The 24,333-nt window shown below is 46.3% G+C and overlaps 1 protein-coding gene across 2 annotated transcripts in view; it reads left to right on the top strand.

Moving 5' to 3' along the window:
* The first annotated feature begins 1,132 nt into the window (after positions 1-1,132).
* The window catches only part of EPHA4 (EPH receptor A4), a 105,200-nt gene continuing 81,999 nt past the window's right edge, over positions 1,133-24,333 (top strand). The window contains exons 1-4 of one of the 2 annotated variants that reach the window (XM_058812431.1): positions 1,133-1,248; positions 2,163-2,230; positions 6,548-7,211; positions 21,147-22,409. In XM_058812431.1, the coding sequence (XP_058668414.1) occupies positions 1,158-1,248; positions 2,163-2,230; positions 6,548-7,211; positions 21,147-21,208 (885 nt within the window). In that variant the 5' untranslated portion in view covers positions 1,133-1,157 and the 3' untranslated portion in view covers positions 21,209-22,409. Of the gene's footprint in view, positions 1,249-2,162; positions 2,231-6,547; positions 7,212-21,146; positions 22,410-24,333 lie in introns of those variants that run through there. The other variant, XM_058812430.1, reaches the window with a different exon arrangement.

The raw sequence follows: 24,333 nt of genomic DNA, 5'->3' as shown, positions 1-24,333 counted from the left end.
AGGACAGCAGGGGAGCTGCTCGGTTTACCCCGGTCCCGCAGCGCTGTCTCGGCAGGCGGCTGGGGCGGCCGGGCAGACAGACAGACAGGTCCGGGGGCTGCTCTGTGAGTGCGGACTGTTCAAGGAGGTGCTCAGGACACTGACGCTGCCTGACCCACCCAAGGCTTAGCGGGCTTCTAAACTACGCTCTTATTGTCAAGGCGCGTTTAGAGAGCATTATTGAAGAAGTCAGGTGTTCGGAACGTCCAAAGCAAAGCGCGGCTGTGGCTGCTCAGCGCAGGAGCCCGGGGACAGCCTGAGGGCACCAGCCAGCGCCAGTGTCCCCGGCACGGCTCGGGGGACGCGTCCCGTGTACGAGAGGGATGTGCACACCGCGAGCTTGTGCGTCCCGATGGATCTTGGCGTTCACAAGGAACCGCTCCGAGCCCGGCTTTCCCTCCAGCCCGCCTCGCCCAGCCGCTGCCCCGGTGCACAAAAGCGTGAACTATTGGCACCTTCGCGGTGAGCGCCGGGCCCGGCCTCTGCCGCTCACAAGGGAAGCGCTGCTGACGGTGGCCGCCGGCACTGCCTGCCCCCGCACATCTCTGTCCACCCCGGTCCGTCCCTGCCCGGCCACGGGGAGCCGCTGCCGCAGGAGCCGCTGCTCCCGCCAGGTGGCGCTGTTGCTCAACGGTGGCGCCGGGCCGGGCCGGGCGGGGCGGCGGCAGCTCCTGGGACGCTCCCGGGACGCTCCCGGGACGCGGGGCCGAGGCGGGCTCGGCGCGGGGCAGGTCCGTCTGCGCGCCGCGGCCGCGGCTCCCCCGCTGCTCTGCCTCTCCTAACTTTGTCTTTCCGCCTTTTCTATCATCTTTCGGAGTTTGGGGACTGTTGAGGTCGCAGAGCCCCGCGGAGGGCTCACCGGCCGCGGCCGCTCGCTGCCGCCGCCCGTCCGGGGCAGCGCTCCCCTCACGGCCGGCCCCGCCGGAGCGCCCCGCAGCGCCCGGCCCGGCTCCCCGCGGGACGGGGCGGGGCGCGCGGCGCGGAGCGGGCGGCGATTGGCGGCGGCGCCTGACGGACGGGCCGGCCCCGCCCCCTTGGCAATGTCTAGCGCGCGCCGCGCGCCCCATGTAGGCAGTTATTCCGCTGGGATAGCGCGGCCGGAGTGCGGCGGCGGCGGCATGGCCGGGGTCCCGATCTGCGCCCTCCTCCCGCTCCTCGTCGGCGTCTGCGGCGCCGTCACCGGCTCTCGGGTCTATCCCGCCAACGAAGGTGAGCCTTGCCGGCGGCCGGGCTGCGCGTTCTCCCGGCGCGGCGCCGGGGGCGAAGTTCGGTGTCCCCGGGCGGGCAGCGGTGCTGTCCCGTCCCCCTCCCCGCCGCTCCGCTCGCCGTCCGGACGGCGCTGGCCCCGCGCTGCCCTGGCCGCTCGCTGCCCGTCCGGCGGGCGCGGACCCGTCCGAGCGGCGCTGCCGGGGCTGCCCGCGGTGCCGGCACAGGTGTCGCGGAGCGGAGCGGCCGCCGCCTGCCCCGCGCGTCCCCCGCGCCGCCGCTGCCCCGGCCCGGCCGCCCGGGCTGAGCGCTCCCGCCAGCCGCGCCGGGGCGGCCCCGGATCGGAGGGCGGCTCATGGAACCGGTTCTCCCGGGAGCGCTCGGTGGCTCCGCGCCGTTCCCCGGGGCCCCGGTTCAGCCCGTTCTGCGGGACGCTCCGGCGGCGGCTCCGCGGGAGAAGCCCGCGGCCGTCCCGCGCTGTGGGCGTGCGGCGCCGGTCCCTCGGGAGCCCCTGCCCGGTGTCTCGGTGCCCCGCCGTGCTCCCGGGGTGTCTCGGGATGTACCCGCTGTGAGCCCATCGCTGCTGCGGGCGCTGTCCTGGCGGCGGGAGGCGCGGTGCCCGGCGGCGGGGAGCGCTCCGAGCGGCGCTCCGGTGTCTCCCGCAGGTGTGCTGGGACTCCACCGCTCCCCTCCGCGCCCCTGAGCGGCTCCAGTTCGCCGGGAAACCAACACGCGGTTCCTCAGTGAGAGTTTCGGAGTGTTTTTGATATTGACGCGTTCGGAAATAACATTTCGTTTCAAGTGGAGGGTGGATGCGATGTGCTCCGCACATATGGAAACGTTCAGGTAAACCATTTATTTTAGTATTGCCTTTTGGCAGCTGGAATTTAATCTCTTTTATTTGTACCTTTCTGCAGTTACCTTGCTGGATTCCAGATCGGTTCAGGGCGAACTGGGGTGGATAGCAAGTCCCCTGGAAGGAGGGGTAAGTTTTAAACCGCTATCTGATCAAAAGGGTAAAGGGGGTGATTAGTAACTTTCAGAGAGTCCTAATGGCTCGATTATTGTTGATTGTGGTGAGGAGGTCAGATTTCTTCCCTGGCTTACCAAGTGAATTACTCTTTGTTGGAGAAACTCTATACTCCCTTTGGATAGCTCTGTCATGGAATAAGTGGAAACCAAAAGGGCAGAAAAGAGGTTTCAGAATTAAGAGATTGGTTGAGGCATGGGCTTAGATGCCTATTTAAAACTGAAATGCCAACAAGAAATGTGATCTGCGGACTGAATTGGCATTCTTGACTGCTATTATTTTATCTGTGGACTGTCTTGGCTGGGAGATGTTCAGGGCAATTGCTATTCTATTTCTGGATGAAGGAGTAGGGATCAATATACACGATGGACCTTTTGTTGTGATGGGACAGTTGTCCTGTTCCAGGGTGTAAACATCGTGTGTTTTGGTTTCTGAGCAGATAAACTGAAGCACCCAGTGCTTGACTGTGATTCCTTGGAGTTTCTTTTTATGTTCTTTTACCATTATCTTATTGAACAGAAGGCTGCTCGAATGCACTGCCCAGTGCTGATGTGATGACGTTAAGAGGTTCATTGCTGGGCTTAGAGTCCCTTTGCTAAGAGAGCTTTAATTTTTGGTGTAGCTTTATATTATTGGATGCTCCTTGCTGTTCCCTCATTTGTGCCCTGACTTACATGGTGCCCAGTGCCTCTCTGGGAAACTCCTTGGAATGTTGGACTCTGGAATTGCTGGGATCTTGGGATCTGGAGGAGACTGTACTTCATGGGACTTGCTTTTAATAAGCAATTAGAAAGCCTTTTTCTTTCTTCATGTGAACAATTTAAGCAAAAATGCCAGCAATGCGCACTAAACACTAATGTAAAAAAAAAAAAATCCCAAATCCTTTTAATATTAAAGGAGTAAAAGCAGCTTGGAATCCTTAAGCAGAAGTAACTAAGTCAAAGTGTTTGAAAAAAGGAAAATGCTGAAAGATCAGGACCTGTGCACAACAAAGCACTGGATTCTTCAGGAACCTACAAATTTACTTTTTTTGTGTGAGTGCGTTCCCGCTCGTAATTAAAAGAAGCAGAGCTAAGGAAACAGCAGTGAGCGGAAGGAATCCGAGGCTGCGTTGGCTGCTGATGCATTATGCATAAGCTCTGAATAACCATAACACGGGAGAATGGGGGATTGTTTTGCTCCCCCATTGTCGTTCTGGGTGAACTTGACTACAGTCCTGGCTTGTGCTGCGCCTGAGCGCGCTGTGCTGTCCCTGAAACTCGCTTTTTCAGAGAGTGGGGATGTGATTGGCAGGCCCCTGGCAGCGCCCACGGCGCACATTCAGCGCTGATTGCAGGCAATTGCCCTCGTCTTTTGACAGCGTGGAAAGGTACAGCTCTATCTCGGGCAGGGTCGGGCTTCCCTGCTCATCCCACAGCCTGGAACGAGACGGGGTCTTTCGGACGCCTCTCCAAGGGATATCTACGCTGTGTATTCAAACAGAACCTAAAATACAAGTTTTAATAAGTCAGCAGTGGAATCAATGATCAGAGGACAGCTGTGTATTATTAATGGCTGTTGGATTCCCCCCTTTCTCCACATGCTTTTTCTGAAAGCGCCGTGCAAGCTTGAGAAGGAGAAATGCGTGCTCTTATTGTGGACGTGACTCGTTTCACTAAACCTACATATGTGTGTTCTATTTTTAAGCCTGTAGTGAAAAATTTAAGAGTACATGGTCTGTTTCTGAGATACAGTGCTTGGAAAGCATTTACTTTACTTCATATGCTGCAGATTTATTTCAAGCAGCAGAAACAAACTCCTTTTTCTTCCTGGGAAGAATTTGTCCTTCAGTGTTTTTCTTGAACTGTGTATACTTTATTGTCTATTAAAAAAAGCCGTTTTTCTAGATCTGAACCACACTGTTCTTGGGGTGTGAGGGTTGTGTAGACAAGAAGGGCTGGAGATAAAGATTTAGACATTTAGCAGTGACTAGCTATATAGTAGCCCCAGGGGAATTAATGAATTGCATTATAAATGTAATTAATGATTTACCCTTGCAATTCACAGTTGAAAAGCAGGTTTTGTGCCCAGAATGTTTTAATCTGCATCATTAAACTGTGGGAAGAGCTGAATTATAAAATTTAATTTCATCTTGAAAGCAAAAAGTTACAGCTTTGACCACATATTTGGAGTCACAAGTCATTTACATTTTGGGCTGGACATTTTGGGCTGTCGTTATTTTCAGCTCTGTCAGGAAGATGCACTTGGGTTTGTTTCGTATTTGTGTAAATGGAATAAGAAGCCCAGCTCTGCATTTGTGTGTTGGTCAGCAGATGGGTGTGTTGAGAACAGGATCCAAAACTTGCTGAATTCAGTTGCCGTGTCTGTGACCTCAGCGGGCTCGCTATTGAATCCTCCAGCAGCATCCTCCATTGTGTAAATGCACTAAAGGAAATCCCATCAACAAGTATTATTTCCCTCTGCTTCTTCCTTTCTCTTGTACCACACACAATATTGGTAGCATAGGCAATCTGAAGATAAGCAGAATGGAAAGTGATGGATCATAAAGACAACATTGTTACAGTGCACTAGCTCTGTGGTGCTCTAAATTAAACAAGTCTGTCTTCTTACTAACAACATGTTACACTTTACATTGATAGATGGCTTTTTTAAGATTTATTTCTTCCCTTTCTCTGGAAAGGAGTGACATGCTGAGTATTGATTTCCCCCCTCCTTCATTTTAATTTGCAGTTATCTCTAGGCAGCAAATAAAATATTATTCTTTCTGCTCCTAGTGACTCATGGTGCTAACTGCTGTCATTCTATAAACGGATTCAGCTAAGCTGGAAGCTTTTTAAGTAAAAATCACTTGCATAAGAGCAATCCTTGTGAGAAGAATGCAGGATATTATACAAGAAGCCCCTTCATCTTAAGAAGGCTTCTGTTTATCAAAGCTATGGCTTCAGTAGTTTTGAAAAGCACTTCTGAGAAGTCTCTTTAAAGTTATTACTGTTTTCTAAGGATAATTTTATATGCTTCATTGTATTGCTTGCAAACCTAGTCAGCATATCATTATCTAATATTGTTATAGGGAAGGATAAATTGAATGATATGAATTGAAGTGCTATGGTTCTGCTGGTTTTATTTCCTGGAGAGATTTCTTTTCCTAGTGCCCCTACTTTCCCTTCTCTCCCTGCCAGTAGAGCACTCTGATAAAGTTTCTTCTGTCCATGATAATACTTTGACCAATTTTTTTCAGAGCTGTTGAGTATGTGCTTTCCTTTTCTGAATTCATTATGCTGAACTCCTGCATCTCCTCCTTCCATACCCACCTTGGATTACACATGTTGTTGTTGTTTCATAATCATGTTGCCTGGTTGGCACTTCTGAAGATGCCTGAACTTGATCTGAGGGGTGTAACAATTCTGAGGAATGCTGCTATCCTGATCTTTCAGCACTTTCCCTCTCTGCTAACCCTTTTGGGATTTTGATAGCATGAACTTAGATGTTCCTCCAGAAAAAATTTCCTCCAGAAAATACGTAGTATTTCCTATTTTTTTACCTTCCCGCTAGTAAGAAACTCTGTTTGGATAACAAAGTTATGGTGATGTTGCTGGTGGACTGATGATATTGTCTTTTTACGTGTTTTTCCTTTCTAAGAGCTACCCAAGTTCTTTGTAGACAGCTATTTCTGCCCAGCTCCAAAGCAGAACTTACTGAGTCTCTCTGGGACATTGGTAGCCCAGGAAAGCAGTTGGCAGCTTAGAGAAGTAATAAGAGATGGCTTGAGAGTTTTGAAAATAAGTGGTAGTGATGCCTGAAATGTGGATTCACCCTCTCTGTGTGGCTAAGTTGCACTGTGTCACCTGCTGGCTATTCCCAGGTGTGAGGCAGGGTCCATGAGATATCTGCTGCAGAGAAAACACTGCAGGGCAGTGCTGCTCTGTGGGTCTGTGAAGTTCTGTGTGTAGCCCTGCTCCAGGCAGTGGTCTGTAGACTGAACTGTACTGAAATAAACCCAGTCAGTCGAGGTAGTGTTCTTGGATTCGTTCAGAGGGCCCTTAAAGCACATGCTTGCTCCTCAAGGCATGAGGGATTTGGAATTTTTTTCTCCTGAACAGATGCTCCCCGTAATGTCCAAGTAGTTGAAGTCCTGGCTATGGCTTGGTCTGCTGGGTTGTTTTTTGGTCTGTTTGTTTGTTTCCCCGTAATGGAACAAGTGCATGTTTGTTGTGAAGCTCTGTTGTTCCTTTTAGCACTGATGTGTTTTTCTGTCCCTTTTCCTCCCTGCAGTGGGAGGAGGTGAGCATCATGGATGAGAAGAACACTCCTATCCGCACCTACCAAGTCTGCAACGTGATGGAGCCCAGTCAGAATAACTGGTTACGAACTGATTGGATTCCCCGAGAGGGGGCTCAGAGGGTTTATATTGAAATCAAGTTCACGCTCAGAGACTGCAACAGCCTGCCAGGTGTCATGGGAACTTGCAAGGAGACTTTCAACCTTTATTACTACGAATCAAACAACGATAAAGAGCGCTTTATTCGCGAGAGCCAGTTTGCCAAGATCGACACCATTGCTGCCGATGAGAGCTTCACCCAGGTGGACATTGGTGACAGGATCATGAAGCTGAACACGGAGATCAGGGATGTGGGACCGCTCAGCAAGAAGGGGTTTTATTTGGCTTTCCAGGACGTCGGTGCCTGCATTGCTTTGGTCTCTGTCCGCGTGTTCTACAAGAAGTGCCCGCTGACGGTTCGGAACCTGGCGCAGTTTCCAGACACCATTACTGGGGCTGACACCTCCTCTCTGGTGGAGGTTCGTGGCTCCTGTGTCAACAACTCGGAAGAGAAGGATGTGCCAAAAATGTACTGTGGGGCAGATGGCGAATGGCTGGTGCCCATTGGCAACTGCTTGTGCAATGCTGGCTATGAGGAGCGCAACGGAGAATGCCAAGGTAGGATGAGCCATATTGTACTGTTCATTAGGGCTCAGTGGAATGCATAATTGAATCAGAGATGAGAGTAAATGGACTAAAGCCAGGGATTAGCAGCCCTCTGGGATGTGGTGGGACAGAGGGGTTTAATGAAGAAGTCCAACAGCTCCAGGTGGCAAGGCTAAGAATTATATAATGCAAAACAAATGATACTGCTGTAATAGGCAGAAGGTGAAACACATTTTCTAGCAGACGCCTAAATTTGATTTGGCTCGAGATAGTCACCAAAATGTGGATGACTGCAAAGCAGTGCAGTTGAGCTACCATTGTTTGAAGAGAGAAATCTTTCAAGGGAACTCTGTTAAACACGGGAAATTCTGGCAAAGTTGACATTGGATAATGCAGTAGGTTAAGAACCAGTCTGGGAGGCAGGACAGGAGTTTTAGCTGGATTACTTTCCCACTTTGGGAAGTGGAAATCTTTGGTGTTTTACTTGTCGCAAATTTTTAGCATTAAATACCCTTTGATATTTGACACTGCTGCCTTTGTTAAATATTTTCATTTCTCAGAGAGTCTCTATTGTCAGTTAAATAATAGAGGTGCTAGGATAGTCTTAGAAATGCTAAAAGTCTCCACCCCACCCTCCCACACACACACACACTATCCTGTGTGCTGCAGAATTAGGGATTAAAGTTTGTATAAAAGAGAGATTCGCCTAAAAGAAAAACCTTCAATAGCGATATTCTCTTCGCCTTCCTTTTCTGGATAAAGAAGCTGTAGAAGGTTAGGGAAGGAGAGAAGATAGTTTATAAATAAAATATCTTTAGCCTCTGCTTTGAAAGTCTTGCTCATGTAAGCATAAATTAAGATCAAACTTAAATGGTTTTTTGCACAGGTCAGTGAGCTTAATTTTGCTGGGTGCTGAATTGAAGGTGCTTAGCTCCTTCAGGGATTTGGAGTCATGTTTTTAGAGAATGTTCTTTGGAGTCAGTTGCCACATCTTCTTGTTGTTTTTTACTAGAGCATTTTTATCATCTTGAGACTGAGAACGAGTTAGCAAAGCAAGTAACTGGCTGGTTTTGTGATGGATTCTTGAGAGAATGGTGTCTTTTGAATGTCCTACTTGATTTATTTTAAGTAGTAATTTACAGTCGATATCAAGTTCATTATTATGCATTGAAATTATATTTTAGTAGGAAAGAACTGCTATGTGTGAACTTCAGCCTTTATTTCCTGAGTTTTTGCTCTATGACAGAAGCCTAATGTGGCATAGTGGCAGCAAAACTGCCATGGGCTGAATTTACAGAGGACTGAAAGATGAGCTGCACAATGACAGGCCATCCTGTCTGGGGTAAAATGCTGTTTTTTCTTGTTGGTTTTTCCATCCTGTGAGATGGAAACTCAAAAGCCTGTTTGTCACCCAGTGTGTGAACCTGTGGCTGTGGCACTGCCTGGGTGCTGGTGGGGGAGCCATTGGTGGCTGGGGAGATGCTGTTAATCTCTCACAGCTCAATAACCTCTGATCAAAGCTTCCTGACACCTTACCAGCCTGGGCTGTGAGGGGAGGAAGTGAAGTGGGGAAGCATTTATTGGTTTATTGCACGGAGATGATTCCACCTTTTCCCAAAGCCTATTAGGTCAGTACTGGGTTGTTCTGACTGACACAGATCATCCATTTCTCAGTGTCAGTGGCCCAGATGTGGTGAGCTAATTGTCCAACGAATCTTGTGTTGTTTGGGGAAATCTCTTGAGGTTTTGCTGATGGCCAGTGGTTATACTGGCATGCTTTTTAAGTTCATTTTTGCACTGTTGGACCAGAACTTGGGGATGACTGCCAGCTTACCTAAAGGCTCTCAGCTGCATCTGGGGATGTTTGGGCTCAGGAAACCCAATTCTCCATTTCCCAATTAAAAGGGAGATCAGGTGATGCCATATTGACAAAGGTGTTAGAAATGTTCTGTCTCTTGGGCTCTCCAGAGTGAAGTTGGCCGGTGCTCGTCATTTTGAGAGCGTTCCAGCCAGCACATAATTGAAAGTGCTAAACTCATTTCATCAGCCGTTACTTGTGGTTTCCTTTTCTCACACTTGCCATTCTCCAGCCAGAACAGTTAACTGGGAAGCTCCTCCTGATGAATTCATGCTCACCAGAACTGTGCAGCTTCTCTCCAGTTTCCAGTGAAGCTGTTAAAGCAGTTTGGCCTTTGACACTACTGAATGAGGTTTCCCCTTTTCTTTCCACTCTTAAGTTAATCGTTGAGCTAATGTTCTGCTCTGACAGGTTTTTGGAGGGGAGGAGGAGGATGAAGTGAGTAGGATTCCTGTGGTTTTGATGCAGAGGTCTGGGGGCAGGGGAAGAGACTTTGAGTTTGGGAAAGGCTGTGAAAGGGCGCTGGTCTGGGACAGGAGCTGTGAGCAGGTTCCACCCCAATTGTTTTTCAATAGGTTGACTGTGGCAGGACAAATACAAGGAAAGGTCAGAGGTTGTCCGTTTCCTCATCCATCTTCCCCTGTGATCCTAGGGTCAGAGTGAGGATTGATTAAGATCTTAAATGTTTAACAAAAGCTCAGTGGGCAGGAATAGTTTGGGCCAGTGGGCTGGGGCTTTGCACTTGTTGGGAGATGCCCAGTCTGTGCTGGAGCTCCTGGTCCTCCCCTGGGACCTGCTCCCTGCCCACAGGGCTGGGACAGACCAGCTGGCCCTTGGGTTGCCCTGCAAGCTCCTTCAAGTTCACTCGCCCTCCCAATTTTTAAAATAATCCATTTTCCTTGAGATTCTTTTGCCTAATTTCTGATGTGTGTGTGGGAAGCATAAAGGAAAGCCTTTTCACATCTAAAGTTCTTGTAGTGGGAGTTAATGACTTTCTGACCTCAAATGGGATTTTTTAAAAATTGTGTTGGTGGTATGGAGGTGTTTGATTTTGATGACAAAAAGCTGTCCTTTCTCTGACTGCTTTTTTATCCCAGTTAATTTTATTGATGATGATATTCTTATTGAACATCCATAAGTGTGTGTTTATATATGCAAAAACCTGGAACAGGAAGGAAAAGGAGCTAAGTATTAAATCCATATTTATTTGGGAAGCTTCACAGGTGTGTCATGGCAGTAGTTCTGCAAAATTGGTCCTGATGTGTAAAAGTTGTAGGTGAGTTCTGATTCTTTGCTTGCAAATGAACTTGTAGCTGGGAATTAGATGCCAAAACAAATTCCAATTTGCTGTTTCTACTACTGTTTATTCTCCCTCAAATGTTCTGTGTTAGGGGCTGTCCATTTAGGAGAATATGAATGTGGAATATTGTTGATGGAAGATGACTATCCCAAATAGTGGAATAGACATCTCAAGACTAAAGCAATTAGTGCTTTAGGGCAAAGCTGAGACATAATTTTAAACTTCACTTGTAGACATCATTGTTATGTAAATTGTTTTGTTACACATTAATAAAATGTGGTTTGGATTTAGTTACGATTTCCTTATGATAAAACACATATCTTTCTAACTCAGAGGAGGGGGGAAAACAAGCAGGAAGAGAGAAAAGACAGATTAAAGAAGCAATAGACTGTAGCCATCTGTGATGATTTTGATGCTGTGAAATTACAAATCTCAATTTTAGACCTGCCATTTAGTATAAATATGTGAGACAGTTGAGATTTTTACTGTGATATTGTAAAGGTTATGAGAGCCAACAGCTTTGTCTTCATCTACACTTGCTTTTTCTGAGTTGTAAATTGGCCAATTGGCAGAAAATCCAGTGTCATTTAAAATATGGCTCAGTCCTGGTTTCATATCACTGCTGTTTTTAGAATTTTCCTTCGAACTTTGATAAGAGCATCCCTAAGAAGTAATAATTTGAATGATAAGATTCTTTTAATCTTGGAGGCTTTGAAGAGTGTCTGTGATCATTGAAAGCAGCAGTTCAGTTTGCATCAGAAGTGTACAGTCTAATTATATGTTTTTCTGTGATAAGATTCTTGGATGGTGGGTTTTTTATGGGTGGGGAAGCAATGTAATTTGTGTGTGCTTTCCCATTTTAGTCATAGATAACTCTTTTTGTCAAAATAGCACTGATGTACAGTCTGTCTGCACAAAAGGGTGATCAGAAGGGTGACTAAGAAAGACTGCACATTTGAGATTTCAGGAGGATTTCTTTTTCAGGTTGATTATTTTTGGCAGGGGAGAAAATGCACAGACTCAACATGTTAGGTTTTAAAAGGAGCCGAGAAGACGGAAGCTCCAGGCGGGGCCTGGGAGCGATACTGAAACACAGTCTGTCTGAACCAAATTTAGTTGGTTCTCTGCTCTGCTGATTTGGTTATGGTATGTTCTCATGTAGCTCAATAGATCTTCCAAGGGTTACTCCCTCTGTGAGTTTCTTGTACCACCTGGTGCATTTCAAAATCAGCATTTAAATGTTACTGCAGGAGCTGTGCTGCTTTTCTCCTGCCTGGCCTCCTCCGAAGTCAAGTTACAGTTGTCAAACAATTGTCCCTTCATGTATTGCTTGGAAAAAAGGAAGCAATCACAGCCTTTGAATTTCTGACAAGATTTCTTCTAGTATTGCACAGGGGAGCAATATCTGGTCCTTATTCTGTGTGTTACTGGTGAAAAGCTCAATCCTCACAACCAAAGCCAGATGGGCTTTGTGGTGGTAATGAATTTCATGGTAGGTCTGGGTAGTCTTTTGTGGGACTTCCAGCCCATCTTCTGGTTTGTGTGTTCTTTTAGGATAAAAAAAAAAGGCAACCCAAAACTTTCCAGACAACTCATCCAGTGTGTGTGATGAGTTCAGTATTTAGATCTTGGCTGGGTGAGGGTTATTATCTGTCTAATAATATGCTCCACTGAGCTTGGTCTTTATTGTGCCTGTGAGTAGTGATTAAAGAAATGCTCAGCAGTACTCTAAGGTCTTTTGAGACTGCATCAAAAAGCCCCCCAAACTTGTGAGATAAATATCTTATCTGGTTTCCTCCCATTATGTGACATCCTTTTCATATGTTGCAGGGAGCAGGTGAGGTCACAGAGTTTTGTGAATCAGAGACAATTAACACTCCCATGACTAAACGGCCATTTTATGAATATTCAGAGCCTGCTTCACCTCCCTGGGAAGCAAACATGTTGGTTCCCTTCTCCTTCCTCCTGCTGGAGACTAGGGAAGCTCTCCCTGTGAATGGGGATTGGCAGCTGTCGGCCCCTTTGCCTTTTGCATGCAGCAAATTCCTCATTTCCATCATTTGTATACACCCTCATGCAAAGCAGCACACCCACTTCCCCATTTCACAAAGGAGATAAGAGCTTCCTTTGGAAACGCCAGCCAGAATCTTCTTCTGTTTATGCAGAGCTCAAAAGATTTGGATTTTATGCAAATGAATTCTGGTTTGATTTTTTTTTTTTTAATCTCTTTGTTTAAGAGACAGTGTGGTATTTGCTCAGTGTGCTCCTCATGTCTTGCCCATGGCTGGCTGTCCCTCTCACCCCTGTGCAGCTCCCTTGCAGCTGGTGTGTGTGACAGTGCACCCTGGCCACCTCCAAAGCCATGGCTGGGTGTGCAAGAGCCTCTCCCCATGCCTGGAGGGGCTGCAGGCCCTTGGGTGTCCTCTCTGTGCTCCAGATGTTCACCAGTGGTCACCAAGCCCTCCTGGAGCTGCAGCCTCAGCTGGGGGGTGATGAGGTTCAGGAGGTGGGATCCCCTCTGGGCTGCAAGTGAGCACTTAGGGCATGAAAAAGCAATATTATATTTGACATTTCCTATGCTTTGGGCCAAGTACCTGCTCAGGCCTGGGCTAGTGCTCTTCCCTTTGCTGGGCTGGCCTTGGCCCATGGTTATACCGTGGTGAAAAGGAGCTCCCAGCACAAGGGTAAGTAAACATGCACAAATGCTCTGCTGTCTTTATTTATTGAATGAAAATAATCTGTGAGAAAAGTTCTGCTTTCTTAAGCCTCATGATTATACGAGAACCCATATTTTATTTTATTTTTGGTTTTAGTGGCTTTCTTTTCTTTTTAACTTTTCTTTATTTCAACTTTACTTAAAATTGCCTTTGGCTTGAAATAAAGCTGAGGCTCATTAAATGCTCCCAAAACACAGGCTTGTTCAGAATGGATTTGTTGAAAGGTTTATTGATATAAGTTAGAACACATGCTGCATGAATGTACAGTACTTCTTTAAAGGACTGGTTTTCATTTTGTGTCTTTATAAATCAGTGGTATGAAATTGGGACCCCGATCGTGTTGGAGCTACATCCTATAAGAAACCAGAAGGAAAAACATGGTTGTGGGGGGCTTTCATTTTTGTTGGATGTCCAATTAGTGTTTAACTTGAAGGTAATTTCACAGGGGTAGTAAACTGCTCAGTGTGAAACCTGGTGGCATAATTAAATGGAGGAAAGGCTCTTTAAAACAACAAAGGAACGTGCAAAAACTTTACTTTTGTCCTAACAGTCACCCAGAAGGGGAGGTCATGCTGTTCAAAGTACAATATAGATGGGCTATTAAGGTTTGGAGGGGGAAAAAAAGCAAAAAAAGCGCTGTACTATACAGTTGGTATTTGCTTTGGCTCATTTAATCATGGATGCCTAGAAAAAAACCCATTTGCTGGTCTGCTTTTTATACTTCCCTTAGATGGGTGTGTGTAAACCTCACTAAGATTGAGTTGATCTGTAGCCAGTGAAAGAGGTGTGCTGGAAGCAGGCTTTGTATTCACTGGGGGCCAGCTCAGGCTGGGACAGGCAGCAGTTTGAGCAGCCTGGGCAAAGGCAGGTCCTGGGCAGGAGCAGGAGGAGGAGGATGAAGGATGCTCCCATGCTGCAGCAGCCAGAGGATGGAGGGATGAAGCCTGGGTAACTTTCCCAGAGGCACACAGGATGTCTGTGACTGAGATAAGACCCCAGTGAAGGCTGAATGTAGATGAATGTGCAGATAGCTTCTGCCCCTCCTCACTTGTCAGAAGTTTTTGCTCACCTTTTCCTAATGAGGGACCCATCTTACACATCCTTAAAACATCATTTGAGCTAAGGCAATCAATACCTATTGCTTTGCTTGTATATGTGAAAGCTTTGTACAGCCACACTACAAAGCTGCAGTACAGTGTCTTAATTACCCAGATAATCCTGTTTGCTTGTATTTTTAAACTATGGAGCGCTGGGTAATTATTCAATTCTTAATAGAAGGCAAATGGCAATGTAAACAATAATTAGGATGTTAGACTAATGTGCTTCAAAGCAAATTGGATTTTTTTTTTTCATACTGTTCAGCATGAAGTCCCATAAAGCTGACAATTTAGTGGCAAGGAAGCAAGTTCCATTTTGCTTGTATTTTCTGGTGTTATCTCCTCGTGCCTTGTTTCTGTGAATGAGTGTGCTGTGATGCTGCTGCCTGCTCCAGAGCAAAGGCCAGGCTGATAGTCAGTTCTCCCCATTTGCCTGTTCTCTCTGCAGCTTTTTGTCTCCTGCAGCCGGGGGTTAGGGGTCAGCAGCATCCCAAATTCCCTCCTTTGCCAGGGCGTGTGAGGGTGGAGGGGCACAGCTGGTGCTGCTGGTGTAGCTGGCACTGGGCTCAGTGTGTTGGGACTGTCCTGGGCAGGGTCCAGAGGAGAGGGAGCACGCTGAGCTCGGTGACTGAAGCTCTTCCTGCATTTGGAAATTAAGATGTATTTCAAGGGAAAATCAAGTTTTTGGCTCTTAAATCTTTGCAAACAGAGTAATATACTGTGTGTCAGAACTACAGCTCGTTATCTCCCTTAGCTTGGAGAGCACTCCTGGTTTTCATAGCTCATATCAGGTTTTCCTAGGAGCATGATGCAAGCCACAAACACTTTGCAGATGCAAAGCACTGAATTGATTTCTGTTCTGCCTGCAAAACTTGTGCAATGTAACATATTTCAGTACTTGCCCAGATCTTTAATTAAACCCTGCTATTTTATCCATTCCTCACTTTGTATTTAGCCTGTGATTGAAAGGCCAGTGTTGGTAGCAAAGGCGTCAGTCAATAACGCTGCTGCTTCCCGAAATACTTCAATAATGGCTCTGGCACACCGAGGGTTTTGTCTGGCCTTCCCTGTGTGTTCTCAGCGGCCTGAAGGTTTGAACAATTGCCTTTATTCTCCCCATTATCAATGCTAAGAAAGGCCAAAATGTTCTCCAGTGTTGATGCTGAATTACAGAAATTGAATTACAGAAATTTAATTTTAAATACATTTTATTCTTCTCCTAAGAAGTGCATGTGTGGGGGAATCAATGGAACACTTCCAGAGGTTATGGCTGAATATTTTTGATACAAATACAGGCTATCTTTATATAAAAGTGCACTTAGAGGGTGTGGATTTTCTTATTTTAAATCCCAGAGGGTTTTTGCCAGGCCACATTTTAATAACCCTAATTAACAAGTCTGTCTTTCAGTACATGAAACATCTCTGTCTGGGAAGCTGAAGAATACCTGCAAGTTCTTATGCGAATTTGGGGCTTGAATTAATTTGTTTCCAGTTTAAGTTTTTCTGCTGCTGAAAAAGACATCGCAGCTTTGAAAACAGTTTCCTTTTGAAGCGTCCAGCCTGGCAATGACTGAGCAGCCACTGGGCAAATTAGCATGTTAAAAGGAGCGGATCAATACTTTCTCTTCTCCTGATCTCTGCTGGGGCTGGGTCTTGGCAGCCCCTGCTCGGGGTCTGGCCAGCTGCACCCCAGCATTTCAGGGGAGCCGTCAATAGCAGGGTGGGTTGTGTCAAGCTGAGACTGCTTGATCTGGTGCCCAGGCTCTTGCAAGGATGGTGATTTGAAAATGGATTTGAGGGAATTGATAGCTTTGGGAAGATCAGATGGCTTGTGTAATTATAAACAGGATTAGAAGGAAAGTGGAGGGAGAAATAGGAGATCAATCGTAGGGCACAAGTTGGCTGAACTCCTCCTCTGATGCTTGAGTTTTGTTGTACTTAGCTGCTGTGTGTGGAAGATTTCTTTGGGCTTTTTGAAGAGACAAGTAAACACCAATTAAAGTGTGTGGGCAGTCCCTCCTGTTTCACATCGATGCTTGGAGGCAGCGGCTGCTGGAGAAGTGTAGCAGGAGATGCTCAGGTGCAGCTGTGTTTGCCAACAAGCTGCAGAAGGTGGTTCTGGCTTCTTGTGTGCAGCCCTCACACCTGCAGGGCACCCTCTGGAGCTGGTGTGGGCTGCTCTATCCAGTCCTTGGCTCTCTCTGCCAGACTCTGCTCACCGCCCTCCCTGGGCCTTGGCAGAGCCCAGGTCTGCTCCCTGAGGAGACACAGCCCCTGCCTTGGGAATGGGGCAGCACTGGGGGCTCCTCCTCTGTCCACCACTGTTAAAAAAAAAGATGATTGCAGTAATCCAAATGGCTCTGGAGCTGTTCTGAAATGGAGACTGTTTCTTGAGAAGCATCCTGCAGTCTCACTCACCAGAGATACCAGAAGATAGCAGAGTTCTCTTGCCGTTTCTTTTTTGTGGCTTCAGTATTTGCATCTTGCCCATCTGCCAGCCTTCCCTTAATCTCTGAAGTACCCTAACACAGTTATTAGGTTGACACATTTTGTCCACTCGTAATTAGTTCTTGGATGTCCTCATTTATTTTTGTGGTGATCAGTAGTGTGCAGGGTAGAGCTAATAAGACAGCTGAAATCAGGACCAGGTCCCTGTGTGCACTCCACCTGCTCATTAATCAAGGACTCTGCAGTTAATGAGTGTAATTTCCAGGTAATATTTAATCTTAGGGTAGCAATAGTTACACTTAATGTGAAAGAACTTTTTTTGTGGTTTGTTGCTGCAGTCATTCCCATGGCACGTTCCCATTCCTTCTGCTGCTCCCAGGTGCTGCTCTGTCAGGCTGGCCCATATTTGGACTACTTCCAAAAATCCATACAAGGTGAAAATACTGGATCCAAGTATTTAGGCTGGACATGACGTTTCAGTGGGTGCTAGTGCAGCACACATGCCTACAGACGTGGCTGATAATGTAGAGTTTTGTCATGCTTTGAGGTTCAAAGGCCTCTCTATGTGGGGAAGAAAGTTGAAAGCAATCAGCTAAAGGGGTGAAGTCAGCGTATATAACTGAAGGTGCATCACTAATTACCTGCAAGACTGTTTCCATCCTTTTCATCTGAATCTACCCCAGTGCAGATCCTTTATCCATTTAGTTGATTCACCTTAAAGTTCTCAGTGGCTCTTTGAAGACGTGCTCTTGGTGCCCAGTTTTAATGTGCCCAGAATTAATGCACTGGGTAACCTTGAATTCAACACACCCAATAGCTTGGGAAAGTGAGCTCAAAGGGTTGTGGGCACTGTGAAAGCAGCCATTTGTAGCTTTAGGATTCTTTAATTTGGGAGAGAAGAGAGAACAAAATCCACCTCCAGTTGCAGCAGCAGAAGGGGCAGGAGCACTGCCACAGCTCTGCCAAGGACAGTGGCTCCAGAGAGGGGCAGGAGCCCTTGTCCACATGCAGGAGCAGCCCTGGCTGGGACAGAGGCTGGTGGAGGTGCACTCTGGGCTGGTCCAGCACTGCAGGGACCTGCCCTTGTCTTAACAGGAAAGGAGCAGTCCCAAGAGCAGTATGTGGCCTTATTATCTCATCTCCTTCCCATTAGGCTGCGCTGAGGCGGTGACTGTGCAGTGTTTTTATTCAAGATGATCTGTAATTGGGGTATGAGAGCGTGCAAAAGGAGATCCCCACCCTCTTTCCTGTTTGGTTGGGCATTGGTTTGTCTGTGCAACCAGAGGACCCTGCTGCTCTAACTTGTGCTGAGCTTTTAGCAGCTCCCAGCTCCCTGTGGGGATATGGGGGAAAGAGTTCTGCCTACTATATTCCTCTGCTTCTTTAAAGGTTGCCACTAACTCCTCTTTCTTGTGGCTGTGTGTTTAGCTAGCCTTTTGCAGTAATGCTAATTTGACCTCTCTATACACCTGTATTAAAGTTTGAGTCAAAAATGTAGTGTAGCAAAGGAGAGACATTTTTCCGTGGGATTGTTGAGCTCTTTGAGAATGCCGAATGACAAAGTTAACTCTTGTGCAAACATTGCCTTTTATTTGACTTTGTAGTTTGCCCTTTGAAATACAAACATATTTGTGTCAATCAGCAAGTCTCCTTTCCGGAGTTCTGGTTGACCCTGTGGAAAGAAATGTGACTGTGCAATTATTAAAGGTGAGGCCTTCCCTTTAACAAATGCTGAGTAATTGCTATTCACTCCTTTCTGTGCCTGTGCCGTAAATGACAGTGAACTGCCCTTCAGCCTGGCTAAATAACAAGGAAGATACTTGTTTGCAAGGAATAATGCTTCAGAAATTTGCAATGTGTCAGAAGTGTTGTGTCACAGGGACTTGTGGGGAGGAAAAAAGTTGTCTGTCTCAGCTTAGAGTGCAAGAACCTTAGTTGGGCTTTAAAATGCAATTAGGTCAAATAGTTTATCTATGTCACTCAGAGCTAGTAGGGGTTGTCAGAGTATAGAAGAGGGCAGACTTGGCCCATTATAAAAAAATATGAAGTGTATATGGAGGTGTGATGCTCTGACAATTTACCTATAACTCTTTATGATTAAAAGGATGAAAGCTCCTCCTCTCCCCTGCCAGAGTGTTGGCAGGAATTGGAAAAAGGCTCCTAATGTTTCCAAGGAGTATTTCCACAGTCTGGGAACTTGGTCCTGTTTGGTGCCGCTGCTCTGATTGATGTTGTCCAGGGAAGTTGTCAGCCAGATAGTGAGGCTATGGATGAGTTGTGCCAATGAAATAGAAAGTTAGACCTCATTACTATTTTTGGGAAATAGCCCCTGTCCTCTGCCAGGTATTTTCTTCTTGTTTTTTATGTAAAAACCTTCAGAAGAGCCACAAGTATGGCATAAATTCAAGTTTATTAATCATTATTGATGCTTTATAGAGGTCCTATTGATGTGGCCCAGTGTTGATTTGACATGTACCTTCTTTCTGTATTAGGTTCTGACTTCTCTATCTTCAGTCAGTCTGTGATTTCTCAAAATTAATTGTTTATTGCTCTGAGTTTAGCATCATGAGGCTTGGCTTTCAATAACAAATAAGTCCTCCTGGTAAGGTAAGGGGAGATAAATTTTTGAGAGCACTTCTCAAAGAGATTTTTCAGAAAGTAATAGATTCTGTTTTACCTATTCACATCAACAAGCTTATTTTGGCCTTACTCCGGAAGGAAATAATTGAAACACTACGCATCGGCTTTCTAAGTAGTCCAGAGCTTGATTGATGGATTTGTAGCCCTTAAGCAGGCTTAAGAGACTAAGGCATCCCTTCTGCCTATGGTAGGGCTTACTGTCCAGTTCACTTTTAGTAGTTCAAAGGTTGGAGTTGCTTAAAATTGAAGATATCTTGAAATGTCTCTCACCTTTATTCTTTAACCAGAGGTGCACAGAATTTGGTTGTAAAGAGCTGATAAACAGGGCAAGAAAAAATAGCAAAACCAAAAGATTAGGCTAGACCCAAGGGGGAAGAAAAATTAAATGACTGAGATCTGTAGTGCCAGTGCAGATTGCCCAGGAATGTGGGGGAATCTGTGTCAGAGGATTTTCAGAGTAAGTTAGACATCCAGTAGCATGGTGTAACTACATCTTATCCTTTGTGGGACTGGGAATAGGCTGACTGGGATCACCTCTACCTGTGTCTCTTGTGGAAAGGGCTCTTGTACAGTTGTTGTGGGATCACCATTGCCTTACAGGTGAAAAGCAGCTCTTGAGGTCTGACCTAGAGAGATTTGATCATACTGTCTCCTGGCTCCTTTCCCTCAAGAGAAACCTTTTCAGTCTGAAGAGGTCTCTTGGCTACTAGAGCTCTTGCTGTGCTGTTCAGCTTTCCAGTGTAACCAGCTCCTTCCAGCTAAACAGAACCTTCTTGAGGTGTCTTGGATAACCCTCTGTGTGTGTTCAGGTCCTTCATGGAGCCAGAGGGATGCTGGACAGGCCCTGGCTTTTCCAGTGAATCATGGCCCTACATAAGAGATTCACAGCTTCATTTTCCTGGCCTTACTATCCCCTCTGAGCATCTGAGCTGTGGTCATGATGGAGAAATGTCAGGGATGCTTTAGAGTGGCCATGAAGAGCTCTGCTTGGCTCACCTGGAAAGAGGAGCAGAAGTGCTGCTGCTGCTGCCTGGCTCCTTGCTCTGCTCTCCTCACTCTGGAGCCTCCTGGGCACTCAGAGCAGCCCAGAGTAGGTGTGTGCACCAGAAATGCTGCTGTGCTCCTTGCTTTGTGGCTCTGTGCTGGATTTTGGCTGGATTTTGCATTCCCTCTTGTGGGATGCTTGGCAGATGTATCTCGGCCTGTTGAAGGATGCTCCCCTTCTGGCAAAGGAAGCCTTCTCTTTGCATCCAGGTTGGTTTTAATGTGGAGTAGTACATGTGCTCACTTACAAGTTGAATAAACAAGTAACTGCTGAGGAGATATTGTCTGCTCAGGTGCAGCCCTATATCTGTGAGGATGTGGGGAAGGGATATTAAAATTGTTTACGAGGTCAGAGCTATAGTGAGCCTTGCAGAACCTTTGAGTTATGATATCATTACCTGAGCTGCAGGAACCAAGAAATAAAACCTTTTACAGTGAAATGTGAGGAGTGCGTATGATTTTGAAGTATAGAGAGGCAGAAAAATGTGCATTATGTCCTAGTACTTTTCTTTGTTTGGGTTTTTTGGTGGTTGTTTTGGTGTTGCTGGTTTTGTTTTGGTTTTGTTTGTTTTGTTTTATTTGTAGGGGTTTGTTTTTGCTTACTGGTGACAAACATAGAATAGATACAGCATTTGCTAATGTTTGTGGTAGAGAAATGCTCTTTTCACTAGTTAATTTCTTTTTTGGGTCAAGCTAGGAAAAATATTTCTTCCTAAAAGGAATAAATCATTCAAGTTTATGTAAATAAACATGCTATTATTTATCTACCTGGTACCCGCACTGTTGCAAGTCCAATCACTTGTGTTCATTTTCAACACTGTTTCCTGTCCTTTCTGTGAACAGGTTTTTTCTGCCCTGGAGTAGGAGCACTACGACATTCATGCCATATGAAAAGTTGCACCTAAAACATTGATGGAATAGAGCAGAGGTTGCTGAAGCAACATTGATTAAGCTGATTATCCCCAAAGAGATGAGAGCAGCTAGCAGCTTACCTCTGTTATGAGACCCACTAGCTGTTTTTCAAGGACTGAAAGCAGTTGATGCTCTACAGGTAGTGATCTATCAAAACATGTTTTGACAGTTTTTGTATTGTCCTGCCTAGATACTTTTCTCATAAGTCACTTTTGTGGAATTAAACAACACTGTTATGAAGTTATGTATCTACAGAGCAAGAAAGAAAGAAAAAGCTGTGAACAAGAGAGAAGAAAATGTAGGCGTAAAAGCTGAATGAATGTGGGCTATCAAACAAAGATGTGCTGGGGACAGCAGGAGAGGCAGCAGAGATTGTCCTGGGAGAAACTGAGGGACAGCTGCCACACACTAAACCAGTATTTAGCAAAGTTAGCTTTCGGTTTCTCTAGAAAGTGGATTTTGTGGTCCTGCTGGTCTGCTGTTATGTCAGTGACTTGCATCAAAACTTCCTCAAGTCAGAACATCTGTTGCGGCCAATGGAAAGATTCCTCTTGACTTTTATGTGCTTTGGATCAGGCCCAAAATGCAAATAGTTTTTCTCTCATCCTTTGAAGTCTTTAACATTTCATGGGCTCCCTTATGTTATTGGTAATTTGCACCAGAGGTATTTTGCATGCAAATGAAATTTTGGCAGTAACAATGACTGCATTGGTGAATATGCATGTAGGTGTATCAGTAAAGCAGATTTTACTTTTCCATGTATCAAACTAAAAATTTCCTTGTAACACTGAGTTGTTCACAGTATCTACAGCTGCAATCAAATGTATTGACAAATGCATGTGAAAGACTGTATAAAACTATCAAAGTACATTTTGATGCATCTGTATAGAGCCAATTGATTTTTCCTTTTTTTGTGGCTTGTGCACATTAATACATGTTTTCTATATGAAATTGCATTTGTCACTAACTTCACAAAGCACTGTGGATGTCATAAATTTGAATACTGTAATTGAACCTGAATTTGCTATGGATTTATTTAGCAGATCAAAGAGTAGCTTCAACCTACAACACTAATTTTGTTTGCTAGTATAAACTCCTGAGTTTAGGGAAGTGCCAGAGAAGGCCTGTTCCTTTGAATTATGTGAATGTGAGCAAATCACCGGGTTTCTAGTTTTTAATAAAATTGGAAGTGCATTTTTTAGCTGAGGGCTCATGCTGATTTTAGTGTAAACATTCTGAAGTTTCTTAGAGTCATAAAGACCATTGTAGCGTTCTCATGGGTGAGTGCAATACCAGTGCAATAAAATATGACAAGTTTACAGTGCCACTGTTTACCTTCTATTAGGAGCTCGCTTTCTCATGTGAGGTGGGTGTTTTGCTGTCCAGTGAGCCTTGTCTGAAAAACACTGAGCCCTAATGAGGGCAGCATCTTCTCACCGTGGCTTGTCACCCACCCTGGCCACTGGGATGCTCTTCCCCATTTCAAAGTCATCCTGTCTTGCTTGGTTTGATCTGGTCCTGAGCCAGCCTTTGTGCCTGAGCCCTGCCTTGCAGAGAAGTGCTGCTAAGCCCAGCAGGCTGAGCTGAGCTCAGGCCCTGGGGCTCAGCCCCTCCTGCTCCCTGCAGCAGCAGCTGGCCCTACCTGTCCTGGCTGCTCTTCAAGGGCACCGCCAGCCAGGGCCTGCCAGGAGAAAGGGCAAAAACAATTTGTGTTTCTAATTGCTCTAAGATATGATTACCAGCATCTTTCCACAGAAAAAAAAATGTGTCTGCTAAATGGGGTATTGCAGGAAGGGCTTGTCAGTGCTGTTGCTGTTGGGAGATTACTGTGTGTGACTGGAAATGTGGAGAGTTAGTCACTCTCCTTGTACCCCAGGCTGTTATTTAAAGCTCTTGCTGGGAATGCCATTGCAACAGGGCGGGAGTAGCAGGAAATTAAGGGCTGGGGTCAGCAGTGATGTTTGCCTAGCAGAGAGAGAGGATGTGTCAGCTGAGCAGGGGTGGCAGTGCCCAGAGCCCTCACCTGAGCTGCAGGGATGGTGCTCACAGCAGGGCTTGGCTGTGGGGGCTTCTCCCTGTTTCAGCGCATCTTTTTGTGTAAGAAAGAAGCACATAAATAATCAGAACCTGAACGGGGTCTTGTAAAATTGTAGGTGATTACCCAGCTCATAAAAAACACCAGTTGCCAAAAATACTTCTCAGTGGAAAGTCTTTAAAGGAAAGAAGGGTCTTTCTGGTCCTCTGTGTTTAATTTTGTGTGGATTTAGCCAAGTTTTGTTTTGAGAAAGAGGAAAGGCCACGTAAGGGTGCCCTAAGGAAGCATAAAGGGAGGCAGCATTGCAAGTCTGAGTATGTCACTGGTGGCTTTGCTGGGACAAAGTAACTGGGGCAAACTGATGTACTCAAACTGCTGAGGACAGCAAGTGTTTGACTAACTCTGGTTGTGATGCCGTAATGCTGATGGGAAGGGAAGGAGTGGGGCTATGGACAGGCTTTGCTAAAGAGTGGATCTGGAGGAGCTTTAAGCCAAGCCTTTCCCATGGGCTGCTCTCAGCCTGGAGCGCCCAAGCCTTGCTGAGTCAGCCCCTGCAGGGCAGGCACAGAGGGCTCAGCAGCCCTGTGGCCCTGGGGAGCCAGGACCAGCCTGCACACTGCAGAGGCAGCCTGGGGCTGCCCCATTCCATCCTGGAGCTCCTTGAGCAATCCCCGCTTCAGAGGGCACGGCTCTGATGCCTCCCGCTCCCTGTGCTGCAGGGTGGTGCCCCAGCCAGGCTCCACTTTCCCTCCTCAGCCTTCCTCAGGGCACAGCCTTGGGAATGGCTGCAGGAGAGCAGGAGGGGTGCAGTGACACCCATGCAAATCCTCACTGCTTTGAGCTCCTCTGCTCCAACCCAGGCTGGGGAGGTTCGTGCTTCATGGCCCGTTCCATTTGGTTAAACATGCTGCTTGTGTTTTCTGCAGGCAGGTGATGCCCTAAATTATTATGTAGTATGGATTCTTTAATATCATTAATTTGAGGGTTAACTTTGATATGAGCTGCATAAGCAGGGACTAAGAGTTGCTTCACTCCTGGCAGAGCCTTGGTGATAGCCCCTGCCAGTATCTATGTAGTTAATTT

This window comes from Ammospiza caudacuta, chromosome 11 (genome assembly GCF_027887145.1).
Source record: "Ammospiza caudacuta isolate bAmmCau1 chromosome 11, bAmmCau1.pri, whole genome shotgun sequence".
Taxonomy (NCBI): domain Eukaryota; kingdom Metazoa; phylum Chordata; class Aves; order Passeriformes; family Passerellidae; genus Ammospiza; species Ammospiza caudacuta.
The sequence above is the reverse complement of the archived record's forward strand: the minus strand, read 5'-3'. Positions and strand labels throughout refer to the sequence as shown.